The sequence below is a fragment of the Ursus americanus genome, chromosome 12 (assembly GCF_024610735.1).
Source record: "Ursus americanus isolate L20-20 chromosome 12, mUrsAme1.1.p, whole genome shotgun sequence".
In the NCBI taxonomy this organism is placed as follows: Eukaryota; Metazoa; Chordata; class Mammalia; order Carnivora; family Ursidae; genus Ursus; species Ursus americanus.
In genome coordinates, this window is record NC_142138.1 from 32,481,568 (window position 1) to 32,495,384 (window position 13,817).

A 13,817-nucleotide genomic window follows, 5' to 3' on the forward strand; every position below is an offset into this window, starting at 1 on the left:
GTAATCAAGCAACCCTGTCATTACACAAATGACATTTGTCTCTTTGGCTCTGATACGTTTTTATAACTCATTCCTAAAAGGTATGCAGACTTCCAAAATGAACAATGTAATTAAAAATAAAATTAAAATACAGCTAATTTCAGAGAATCAAATGTGTAAAATTCCTTGGTATTTATTAGAAAGATTACAGAGCACTGAAAGCACAAAAATATTTTATAGAAAAATTAGTTGTAACTACTTTACTCTTTTAATTCTTAAACTCAAGAATTCATTAACAATTAAAGTGACACAATGAAAAAATGTTCACTTCTCTGAATGTTTCATAACCAATAGTTACCAGAAAAATAGCTTACCTTCATGTGACTTAATGTAAATGTTATTTTTTCAAGTTCATACAACGTGGGTGGGTTCGAGCTAATTGAGACTGAAATCACTGAAGAAATGACTCTTTCTTCCTCTTCAGAATTATCAGAACTTTGAGGTTCCGATAAGAAGTTGTCAGATGATGAAAACAAGGGACCGATACTCTTATAATATAAAAACACAACTGCAACATTGCCTATCAATCAAATAAATGTATTTAATGAAATTCTTATAAAACAAAAATATATTTAGGCTCTCAAAATAAACATAAAAATTAAAGTTTTTTACTCTAAGGCAGTCATATGAATACCCAAGACACTAAAATGTGGATCATAGTAAGTGCATGTTTATATAATCAAATCATATTAAGACATATTCCCTGACCTCCATGACTCTGAAACTGATCATGGACGATAGCATCCCCTTTGCACAAGCTATATTTAGGAGAAAAACAGTCCGAGATAATATATATCCAACTCCTGGCTAAGAACCAAGGTGTGAAATGTATTCATTTAAAGATTAAAATTTGGAGTTACTACTTTGCTATGCAAAGATAGGAATTAGAAAGATATCGGAAGAAAATTATCACTGACGTGGAGTATTAAGGAAGTTGAGAATTAAACAAGTTGTCGGACGCCACTGAGTTCCACCTCATGCCCACTGAAATGTTTCCTACTTAATATTGACATATAGTAATATAGTTATGCAGTCTCAAGGTAGGAAATTTACTGCCTTGCCAGACAGCTATTTATCTGTGCCCCCTGACACTTCCCAAATGCAGTAAATCAGCATATCCCAGTACTGGAAATGCAACCCGATCAGTACAGATTATCATGTGACTATTTTTCCCTTAGCCTAGACATTACACCTATATTAATGGATCTCAAATGGTCTTGTCTTTTGAAGCAGCTCATAATTATGGATATTAAACATGGGAACAACTAAAAATCCAGATCTATTGTCTTTTTAAAATTCCTGTCGCCACTTAGGTCATACACCTAAGTGTACAGAATTATGGACACAAAATTCACAACTTTGCATTCAGAATTTACTCTTGGAATCAAAAGTTCTGGTTTCAGTCATTGCTTCTACTTGTGTGGCTATGGATAAATTGCCTTGAACTTCAGCTTCTTCACTTATAAAATGATAATAGTAATACTCTAGCTACTTACTAGGCTAAGGTGGAGACCAAATTAAATAATATACGAGTCTTATGTAAAATTTAATAACATGGTTATTATTACATTTTTAAACTGGAAACATTATATATTTGCCTTAGATTACTGGGACAACTTACAAAGAACTCTCTTATATTTGTTCCCTCAAATTTGTGACACCAGAATAATGTGAAAGGCATAAATTCATCAAAACCATAAATACAGATGTTGATTGTATCTTAAAATACAGAGAACTGTGCCCTCTAGCTGCCATCTTGCGTCAACGCGAGTGTGCGCCCAATCTCGCTGGTCTGCCCAGAACCCCCGAGCGCTAACCCAAGTCCCTAGCGAGGTCTCACTTTCGATCCAACAACGTGAAAGAAACTACCATCAACCAGGAGAAACTCGTCAAACTGCACAAGTGCGCATTGGTGGGAGAGAAACTGCTCGCCAAAAGAAGATGGTGGTCCACAGAATGGCACCAGGAGATGATAAAAAACTTCCGTTCTCCTAAAAGAAGTTAGGAGTAAGCAATACCTGTGGTATTGAAGACGTGTGTTCACACACTAAGGAACAGTGATCCACTTTCACAAGCCTCAAGTGCAGGCATCCCTCACAGGCAACACTTTCACCATCACAAGCCAGTCTGAGGCACAGCTGCTGACAGAAACGCTACCCAGGAGGTTAAACCAACTTGGTGCAGACAGTCTGACTAGTTTAAACAGACCCGTTCAAGCTCTGCCTACAGAACCTGTGGATGGAGAAGCACCACTCGATACTGGAGAGGAGGCGGAGGACCAAATTCCAGATCTTGTGCAGAATTTTGATGAAGCTTCCCAGAATGAAGCAAATTGAATTGAGTCAACTTCTGAAGAAGATAAAACTTGAAGAAGTGACTGGGAGCTGCTATTGTATATTAGGACCGCTTTTTAAAATTCTGTGCACTCCTCTGATCAAACCTAGATCTCTAATATTTTTAAGCCCGAGCCCCTTGGACACTGCAACTCTTTTCAGTGTTTGCTTAGACACAATTCATTCTTTGCAGCTAATTAAGCTGAAGAAGCCTGGGAATAAGGTTTGTAACAAGGTTAATGAAAAAGAAAAGAAAAACAACCCAAAACAAAAAACTTTGATACAAATCTGAGTCCTTCCACATCACACACAGCACCACACTAATAAATAATATTTTTGGATGTTGTTGGGTGGTTATGTGAACTAGAAATTGCCAAAGTATGTCATGATTCATGTTTTCTATCTTATCTAAAAAGGTATCACAAGAAACATCACTAAGAGATTGCTGAAATCTGGGGCGCCTGGGTGGCACAGCGGTTGAGCGCCTGCCTTCTGCTCAGGGCGTGATCCCGGCGTTCCGGGATCGAGTCCCACGTCAGGCTCCTCCGCTGTGAGCCTGCTTCTTCCTCTCCCACTCCCCCTGCTTGTGTTCCCTCTCTCGCTGGCTGTCTCTCTCTCTGTCAAATAAATAAATAAAATCTTTAAAAAAAAAAAAAAAAGAGATTGCTGAAATCTATGTGTATTAGATAAGAGCATTCTCCCAACTGCCAGCTTAAGAAAACTTGTATCAGGGAAACGAGTGAAATTAGTCTAACTTGGTTGGGCTAGTGACATTATGAAGACTCCATGTGACGGCAACTAGCCCTGCCTTTGCTGTGCACAGACCAGGGACTGAAGCAGGATCTGAAAACCTTTTAGGTCAACGTGACTCAGTCCAGTGGATGAACCAGTTCATATCACAGTGACTTCTCAGAAGTTGCAGTTGGAGAAGGTCCAAAATCAAACGAAACCCCAAAAAGATAAGATAGATCTTCAAAATCTATTAATCACTCCTATCTTTTCTCAAGGAAAATATTTAAAATCAAATTTTTTACTTTGGGTAAATTGTGATTCTTGCTGCATAGAATGCTCCAAAATCCCTTCTTAGTTCTGTTCTGGGTATTGTTTCAGTATTTGTCCATTTTCATCATTTGAACCTCTTCTAATTCCCATGATTTCTTACTAATTCTTGGCCTGATTTAGCTTTTAACTCTCTTATCAGATATGTACCTCCATTCAGTAAATGAAGGTTTATTTGCTAGTGACAGGAAGTAAAATTTAGTCCATAAAAAAAAGATTAAAAATCCACCTGTTCTTCCATGGACCTCCCTTATTTTCCTACTAACGACACTATGCAGATTTTAACTTGAAGCCTATGTTTTATTAATGGATTTTTATCAGTAAATGAATAATCGCATGTAGACACCATAAAGCAGATTTTATCTGTTTGTTAGACTTGCCCTTATTTTTAAGATACAAACTTAAGGAAATCAAATTTTCTCTCTGTGTTTTCTTGAGAGCTGATATTATGGTCTCTTTCAAGAGTCAGAGTTTGCATGAGTGATCTTCAAATATGACAAAACTATCATATATCCAGACGGGATCTCTTTGAGAAATTGATTCCATGACAATTTCATCATCTGTCACCATAATAAGTATTTTAAATGGCTTTATTCTCAACTTCTAAACACTACTCAAGTTGTCTTTGAAATTTCAACAGTTTAACACAGTCTTTGGATTTGCTCCTAAATATTATATGTGTGCTTGGTTAATTAGAATGTGGTATAATAGGGTAAGAGCCTTGGGTTCAATGGTAGTATGGCTTAGTTATTTTTTCTTTGTTTTGTGGCCATGTTTTTTTTTTAAGATTTTATTTTTTTATTTGAGAGAGAGAGAATGAGAAAGAGAGAGCATGAGAGAGAGCATGAAGGAGGGAGGGTCAGAGGGAGAAGCAGACTCCCTGCTGAGCAGGGAGCCCAATCCGGGACTCGGGACTCGATCCCGGAACTCCAGGATCATGACCTGAGCCACCCAGGCGCCCCCATCTGTTTCTTACTATTGTATAAAAATGACAAGAAAAAAAGGAAGAGGATGATATGAATGGATTAGGAAAAAAATCCCACATTAGTGTTGTACAAAATTTTTTTAAAGGGTGTTCTACTGAGAATGAATGTGCAGAATATTAAAAAGATAAAGACAACACATCCATTTATGAAATGATGTCCATACCAGAGACCATACTTGTTATTATATATGCTTTTCACTTATATTTATGACCACCCATATATTCTTTAAGCTATTATAATTCATGTTTCACTTAGGTAGTATATTTTGACCTATATGAGAATGATAACAATTCTATTGGCAGAGATTTTTTTTTTTCCTAAGTGCATTGCATTAAGAGAGCAGATAAAAGGCTAAAATACCTGCTTCCTTGCCCTTGATTAGGTGACAAGGAAAAGCTGGTCAGGGTTGATTTCTTTGTTAACTTCCTCCCTGCTAGTACTGGCTCTGTATTATTTGTTGATGTGCATGTAGAAAAATCCATTAGCTTCATTGTCCCTTTGTTCCATTATTCATAAAATGAGGAAATCAGGGTAGGTAATCATCAATTTGCCTGCTAGTACTGGCATTATCTGATTCCATTTCCCAAGAAATCCTGCCTTTAGTTGAGAAGTTTATGGTACAAAGACTAAAAAATGGCAACTGGAAAAGAAATCCAAGCCTAAAACACTAACTTTCTGTCTTTGGGAACATTGTCTTCCTCACACAATTACAAATTCAGCCTCCCAATGAGGAATATGACGAGTTACTGAAAAGAAATAGTAAAAGAATCCTATGCAAGTTATAGCATCTATAATTGCTCCAAAGGAAGGAATAAAATCACAGCTCCTTTATATATTTCAATAGAATCAGAAGATTCAGAGATTGGGCACAAGACAAGAAGGATATAGATATTGTCAGCTAACATTCCTACTGCGTATTGACATAAGACTGAAAATCTCGAGTACAAAGACAGAAATTCTGTATATAAATATCAAATATTTTCTATAGGAAACTACACGCTATGTATACATCTGATACAATCAAAAGCATTATAAGTATTTTTTGCAAATTACTGACATACGGAATATAAGACTATCAAAGTCTTACCGTATGAATCATATGCAGCTTTTCTCTTCGGAGATATCTTTATATAATCTCCATCCACATTCATATAGGGATGAGTATGTTTGATGTGATGTGAATCAAAAAAGAAAGTTTTGAGAGCTGAAATAAAACCATGAAAATAATAAATTTCTCTGAAATTAGTTTAATCAATGTATTTGTTTAATGACAGTTTTATCCATTGTTATTGTATTTTATCCATCATTATCGTATTTCAACATTTTTTGGCAAGTAGAATGAGCATATTCTGAACATGCTCAGACATTATGATTTATATCCTAAAAATCTGGTTCAAGTTTTGACTTTTTTGATTTCACTATAACACTATGGTTTAATTTAATCTTTGTTGGACTAGACAGAAGACAAAATACCTATGTACACAAGGGAGCTATAAATTATAATTACTAAATCATAGATAAGCAACCACAATGTCTTAGAGGATAGTGTCTATAATAAAATTTACTATATGGAGGATGATTGAATTAAATTCTTGAATGATAATTTCCTTACCTGGAGTAGTTCCCCTTTTTTATTCAAGAATATCACAGAAAGGCAAGGATCTTATGTATTAGTCATAATGCCTGCTACTTTAATTTTGAGTAAGTGGTGAATCATGGTATGAGATAGTGATTCTCGCATGCTTACTGCTGCATAGCAAGATGCCACCCACACGATAGAATATAGATGTATGCAATGATTATCAGAAAATGTTCTTTGTTTCCTCAGAGCAACTTTGTAGGCATCTTCAATTTGATTCAAGATTCTGAATGTTCTAAATATGAGATTGCAAGAAGCAGGAAACATTCTAGTTTGCTAAGTTGATTGCTTCATATCAGAAAACCTGTCTAGAACTATCTTCAGCCAAGGTAGATCCTATCAAGTCATGAGATGACTAACTCAAAATGAGTAATGTACTAGGGAGTAATGTACTCTGAGCATTGAAATGCTAGCCAGCTCAGGAATAGGACAAGGTGAAGATGGTAGGAAGGAGGCAATGCTTATGTATTCATCCTTTTTACTCACACTTCATATTACATTTGTAATGTGCGTTGCCATTCATTTCTGCATTGATGAAACAGTAGACAACTTAATTAACAGTATTTTAAATACTTTCTTTCCCTTTTGAGAATGGCCTGTTTGGCAAACACTATTGTTTTGAAATTGCCCTTGGCTTCTTACCTATATCACTTGAATTAGTATCAAATTGAGTGGTCTTTTGGAAGTTCTGAGATATCCTTAAGGTAGCCTGTTCAGCAACATGCATCAGTTTTGTGAGGTGAGTTCTTCTATGATTCATAGATAACTTGTCCCAAACTATAAATGCGTCCTTTTGAACAAAATTATTCACAGTTCTTACAAATTCCTGTTGAAAGAAAAGTGTGTATTTTAAAAATGTTGGAATCTTCCATGAATCACAGATGTAAGGAAAAGTTTAAAGCTCAGCTATATTGAGTTAAAGCTCAACATACTTACAGTAAGAGTTGAATTAGAAAGGGCATCCTTGGCTGAATTAGTGCTATTCATGTCACCCAGTAATGGGGATGATTCAGCTAATATTTCTATATATGTAATTATATCCATCGGCGAAAGATCTTTCACAGAATCTCTATAGACTTCTTGCAGCAAAGCCACAGGTTCCTTTATGTGTCTAAACTGTACAAAAATGAGTCCAGAAAAAAGAAACCAATTTAGGGTACTACTAGATCCTTCTAAGAATAAAGCTTGTGTATTAAATTTATTCTAAGTTTGGTTTTCTTGTGCTATGTGTTAATAAGTTATCAGACTACATCTAAAGCATAACATGCAGCCCTGAAACTTGAAATTATTTGCAAAAGGTTAGCAAATAAAAAGCATAGAAATTACTTTAGAAAAGAAACAGCATGTTTGAATTAATAACTTTTAAAAATTAGCTTTTAAAAGTTATAATATATGATAATGTATTTTGAATTAGATTTTAATCAACCAGAGAAAATTCTTTACAATGGGATATATTGGAAATTTGCTCTTAGCTGGCTGTTAGTCATGTTGAGGGTCACACTTTAAATCACATAACAATTTTGTGAATGTCCTACTTTATTTACTCTTTGAAATATTTCCTTTGAAGTACAAAATTTCCTTGCATTCATTATGTCTTCTTTGAATGCGGGAATGGGCCTGGGGTCAAAGTGTATTTTTACTATTTTATCCATCAACTTTCTTTATATGTTGAAAACAAAATTTCCAGTATCCTGAACAGTAAAAAAGTAATATATGTTAAATATCTCAAAGTCTTCCTCAATACTTTGGGGCTTTTCAAATTGATCCTTTGTGTGACTCAAACAAACCACTTCAATCTCTATATGTAAATAGTTTCAACTCTACGTGAAGATCAACTGGTTGTTATTCTACTTAAAATGTGACATAAGAAGGATTTTAATGAAACCGAAATGTCAAAATATAATACATTCTTAATCTAATTAGTTTACTTACTTTTATTAACATTCTATCAATATTTGCAGCAATACAGGCATTATCTAGATGGCAGTTTGCACTCACATTTTCTGTAGAAAAAGAAAATAGATTATATAGTAAGGTTTTAAAAATATTTTTTCCTGGGGTGCCTGCGTGACTCAGCCGGTTAAGTAAGCATCTGCCTTTCTGCTCAGGTCATGATTCCGGAGTCCCGGGATCTAGCCCATGCATCAGGCTCCCTGCTTCTCCTTCTGCCCCTCACCCCACTCATGCGAGCTCTCTCTCTCTCTCTCTCTCTTTTTCACTCTCTCTCAAATAAATAAATAAATGAAATATTTTTTCCTAAGGTGATTATATTGATTCCAATAATTTTGCTCCCTTATTTAAATATTAACAACACATTCTTAACACTTGAATTTTACTTTTTGTTTTATTCATTAACATTTATTGACTTTTCGTTATTTAAAAAAATCACTCATAATAAACTACGCAATGTTTATTTTCATTTTACTCATTTATTTTTCCTTATTTATTTTTATTTGTTCTTTATTTCTATTTATTAAGATACACAATATTTTATGGAAAACGGTAGTTACCCTAAGGAATAAGGTATATTAACTACATACAACATATGGTCTACCTCTTCCATTAAATAAAATGATACCTTTTCTTCATTTTATAGATAATAAAGAAATACTGGCACATTTCTTAGGAGATGTAGTTCTTTGTATGCTTCACTACTGTGTCGCATTATATTTTATATAGTTCTTCGATTACATACAATGTAATCCTATAACTTACTTTGGCAGAAAGTGCCATCATTAGGTGTGAACTGTGATTTTCCTGTGGATGTCTGATAACCTTCCTCGCAGGAGCAATTATACCCACCATCCACGTTTTCACACACTGCATGATCTCCACAGGCAGCTGATTCACTGCACTCATCTATATCTGGAAATATTTGAAAAATTAAATTTTTTATTTAGTACTTATACAATTGCTACTTTGCTGATACAGTATTAGGTATGTATCATATCAAATTTTACAAGAAAGCAAGGAAAATCCCATCATTTGGAAAACGACAGAGCAAACTTAGCTGCATATATATTTTTTTAAACCCTGATTTGGCCAATCCATTTTGAAAGCATATTAAAAAATGTCATTCATGGACCAAACTCCTGAATTATTTTCTGAGTAGAATGATTCATCCACAAAGTCATTAAAATAATTTCGATCATTGACAATTTAACATTTAGTCCTAATTTAATAAAGACCTAATTTTTAAAATACATCTAAAATTCTTTGTTTTCTACTATTAAACTAAATCGATTGTAACAATTCAGTTTAATCTGGAGGATAAAAAAGAGTAGCCCATTTTCTTTCCAAAACTTCATTTTTGCATGTAAGTTACCCTAAAAATTGGCAAAATGTGTGATTCAATTCCCTTAAAATTTTACCACAGGTTATTACTTTTGTCCAGGTTGTATTTTACGATGATTCTGAATACACAGTCATCATAGATAAAATAACAAATTATACAGAATTAAGTCTTAGCTTTTCAGTAGCCATATATCAAAGTCACAATAAAAATGTTAGGTTTTAAGCTCACATAATTTATATTCTTAATTTAAAATTTTACATACTGCAGTGAAATATGTCTTAAAGTTATAAATACAGTATAAATACTCTGCCAGTAGGCAGAGTTCCAATAGGGAATGATTCCAAGGAACAGAAGAGTCCAGATCATTACCTTAAACTAATGCAAAGATTTTTGTGTTCCCAGCCTGGCTCTGACATCTTAGAGGTACTCTATGTCAGATTAATGAATAAACCTGTAATCTTAAGTATAAAATTTGATTTTTAAAGAAACTAATAGAGTGCCACAATACTGTTTGCCATAAAAAAAGGGGGGGAGTAATCAAAGTCCAACTTAAAAGGTCATATAGCCAGTTATCTTAAAAGTAGTTAGTTCTGATTTCTCACTTCAAAAATGCAATGAAGGCACAGAATAACATTAAAACTCAAACCACCCAAAACTGGAACTGACAGTAAGCCTGTTGGTAGTTCTTGAAGAAATTTCCATTGGCTAAAAAGGCAATGGTACTTGATTTAAGAAGATAATTCACAGGCCTGAAAAAAGGGTAGAAAATTCCTTGTTCTTTGGCCAAGCCTATATATTCATAATCTGTACTCCCCAGAAATCCGAGTATACATAACTTTTTAAAGAAATAGGAGTATTATCCTAGCACCCTCATCCTTTCCTCTCATTTCTGTATATGTGTGTTTAGAGACTGCCACTACACACACACACACACACACACACACACACAGAGAGAGAGAGAGAGAGAGAGAGAGAGAGAGAAAATAAAGTAGGGGATGAGCAATAGCAGGTTGACTCTTAAGATGTAGTGAACCATCAAGGAAAGCATTCCAGGTTAGGGTAAAGAAAAAAGAAGCCAGGTGGAAGTGCAGACTAGGGTTATTATTTTTCATGAAATCCATGAGGTGAGAAAAAAATATATAAGAAAACAAAAGACTGGTCTTTTCCGGAGCCTGGCTGAAGAAGTAGCACGTACTATACCCAAATGGGGATAACACCCCAATGAAGATGTGAACAGACCCGTGTGATATCATAAATAGGACAATTTATTTCATGAATAAGAAACTTATGTTTTCCGAATGCCCATGTTTCCCATTTTTAGATGCCTTGTATGGTTAACAGGAAATGAGGTGCTGATTTCTCTCAATTTTAAAATTATTTAAAGGTGCAAATATTCTTGGGAACGTTGTCCCAAACCCATCTCTAAGCAACATACAAATCTTGGCAAACACAATATCCATCCTCTCTCTTGTATTTTGGACACAGGGGCATATAACCTTGGTGCTTATAACCGACGGTGCTTCACTTTTTCTCGGTGCATGCTCCACACCCGTGGTGCTTGTTGGGTTTCTGTTCTAGTTCAAGCCTTCCTACCACCACTCACTCAGTCAGCTAGCTATTATCCCAGATTGTCCGCCTTGGACCACAGAGGGTATTTCAACCTCTGAATTCACCAAGCGACAAAATGGTAATCTGTAGAAATAAAAAAATAAATAAGGAGGTAGTCTCCTGGGAGGCCATTCAAAATTAGGATTATGCAAATTTTTATATTCTGACTCCAAATGTTATACAAGAATATTAATTAACCTACCAAAGTAATGTTTTTCAAGTCTTAATCACCCCATCAAAGTCATGTTTTCCAAACTGTTTGGACTTTTCTTGCCTATACTTTTTGATTTTATAACTTTTTACTCAAATGTGGAAGTGAGGGTTGCTGAACTTGATGTCCTTCTCATTCTGTACCTCAGTAGTAGGGTTTATTGAATCTAACCTAGTAATGAGTGTCTAACTACCACAACTGGCTATGTGCCTCTACTATTGTTAGCATATCACTCTATGCCCCTTGCTACCTAGTAATATAGAGAGAACCATAAAATATTGAAAGACTATGCCATGCCCAGATGAGATGCGACTGGTTTACCAGAATGAACATGACTGCTATTTTGCTGCAAGATCTATACCCACTTATCTGGCAATCTCTTACAGGTCCTCATTAGCTGGGGTCTAATAAAAACACTGTGTATCTTTCTTCTTCTTCTTCTTTTGTTTAATGTATCCTTCTTCTTATAGTTAAAGGCCCTGTAGAAGATTTTAATTCAAATCCTAGCTCTAATACTCATTACCCTTGTAACTTTAGGTAATATTATAAAAAATACCTTTAACCTCAAAAGAGTTCTTTTTCATAACAAATCAGGAAATATATGTGAAGGTGTTTTGAAGTCATGCCCAAGATATAATAGGTCCAGTGATTCTGTTCATATTGTGTTTCTTAATATCAGGAGTCCTGTGAATATGTAGGTTTGAAGAAAACAGATTGATAATGAGTGTCTCATAAGATTGCCATGTCTTAGTACTCCCCGGATACTAGAAGAAAGAAGAAAAGAACCCCCACCCCATCTTAATAAAAGTTAAATTGCTACTATGTAATTATTTCAGTCAAGCTAGAATTGACATACCATATTTAATAACTGATCCACTTTTTCTACCACCAACCTAATACTCAGCTTAATACTAATAGCCTGATTTTGCCAAACGTAAGCACATCATAACAATCATTTGCTTGTTTTGCACATCAAAAAATTCACTTGCACCTTTTTCATTAGTAAGGTTATGCTTGTTTTTCATGTCTACAATGAGCCAACCCAGCAGTAGTTTATCATAATCTTTTTTCAAAACATGATCCTATGATTGTTTTGATTCTTATCATTTTCATCAATAACTGAATTGTCTAACGTTTAACTCACAGACTGCGAAAAAAAGATAACACGTTCAATTACTGAAAGTAATTTGCAAAGACAAAATTGAATGTTAATATTATTCAAAGCCAGGAAAAAAATCTGAAATTATCAGCGTACCCAAGGCAATAGGACATATGGAATTATAAGCAGTAAACACTGCTCTTCAGCATGTGGTAAATATGAAGGAATTCTTGGGTTGTACTCATTTGGCCTTGGGAGAATTCATCTTATTGGATGCCTCAACTTTCCCATTTGTGAAATGCGAGTCTGAAACCAGGTCTCTAGGGACCTAGAGATCTGAAATTCTGTTTTACTGTAATTCCAAGGGAAAGCAAATGTTCAGGATGCTAAATTTCCCTTAATGCCTTCTGCAGCAAAATTACCTTCTCTGTGGACAATAGTATTTGAATATAGACTAAAGGTAAAGAATTTTGCTTGGGTCATTTCTTGCCCTGAATTGGGGTTTTTCATTATCTATTTATAGAGGTTCTTAATGATTAGTATAATTACCAGACATGTCAAATTTAAAGATAAGCTAAACTTTCAAATCACACAGGATACAGTACAGGGTGATGTACTAATGTAAAAGGAAGCAGAATTATAGTTCTCTGTTCAAATTCCCTGAAGATTATCGTAGTGCACGATGGAAATTACCATAGGACTAGAGAAGAAGAAAAAAAAATTATAGCTGTTCTGTTTCTCAAAAAAACTTAATCCTTAAGGACAACAAAATTGGTGAGAAATAACCATATTCCAGAGAATGAGTTTTTCAGTGAATAATCCATCAAACAAAACAGGTAGAAGCTGAAGGACTCAATACTGGGTGTTGGGTTTTAATATAGTTCTTGTGTTTACTGATTACTTAAAATAGCTAAAAAGGGAATTAGCTAAAACTTAGGCCCATTCCACAGTATCTCAATAATATATGAGTATTGGGAGAAAGAGTCTGAAATTATAAATATGTTATACTTCCATAAAATGTTGGCATTCAATCATCTCTGTGTGTGTGTTTTTGCGTCTGTGACTCAATTTTTTTCTAATACAGGAATTCTCTACTTGTAGGGAACACAGACAGAGAAATAGAGCCTTTTGTGAATTGAGACATATTAAAAGTAAACACGATCAGATGAAAAGACAGATGTCTTCCAGAGACAAGAGGGAATGGAGAGCATAGTTAAAATTGTATTAAATTCCAGTGATTAAGATGTTGTAAGTTCTCTTTCTCCACTAACTGGGACATTTCTAGTAAAGCTTACAGAGCTCTATAATTAGAACTTAACTACTAAAGGTAAAATGCATAACACACACGCATAACATTCTAAGAAGATGAGCAACGGGAGTAGGGGCTTGAGAAGAACAAATAGTGAGGTATTCCCAGTTTTCTGGACAGAGCTTCATAGATTACTTCCTGAATATACCGTAAAGCTATATAAAACTTTTTGCCGCAAACACTAAAGATAAAATTTATCCTTCAATACAAGGTGCCTGGGTGGCTCAGTCGGTTAAGGG

General features: G+C 34.7%; 1 protein-coding gene and 1 pseudogene across 1 annotated transcript in view; one reads left to right on the top strand and one right to left on the bottom strand.

Annotated features, from left to right (window-relative positions):
* The window catches only part of ADGRL4 (adhesion G protein-coupled receptor L4), a 106,074-nt gene that overhangs the window by 34,386 nt on the left and 57,871 nt on the right, over positions 1-13,817 (bottom strand). Inside the window, exons 4-9 of the mRNA XM_045801936.2 lie at positions 8,772-8,921; positions 7,989-8,059; positions 6,993-7,172; positions 6,699-6,882; positions 5,505-5,621; positions 354-559 (exon numbers count right to left, since the gene is read on the bottom strand). Of these exons, the coding sequence (XP_045657892.1) occupies positions 354-559; positions 5,505-5,621; positions 6,699-6,882; positions 6,993-7,172; positions 7,989-8,059; positions 8,772-8,921 (908 nt within the window). The remainder of the gene's footprint in view (positions 1-353; positions 560-5,504; positions 5,622-6,698; positions 6,883-6,992; positions 7,173-7,988; positions 8,060-8,771; positions 8,922-13,817) is intronic.
* LOC123795401 (transcription factor BTF3 pseudogene) lies at positions 687-2,386 on the top strand (annotated as a pseudogene).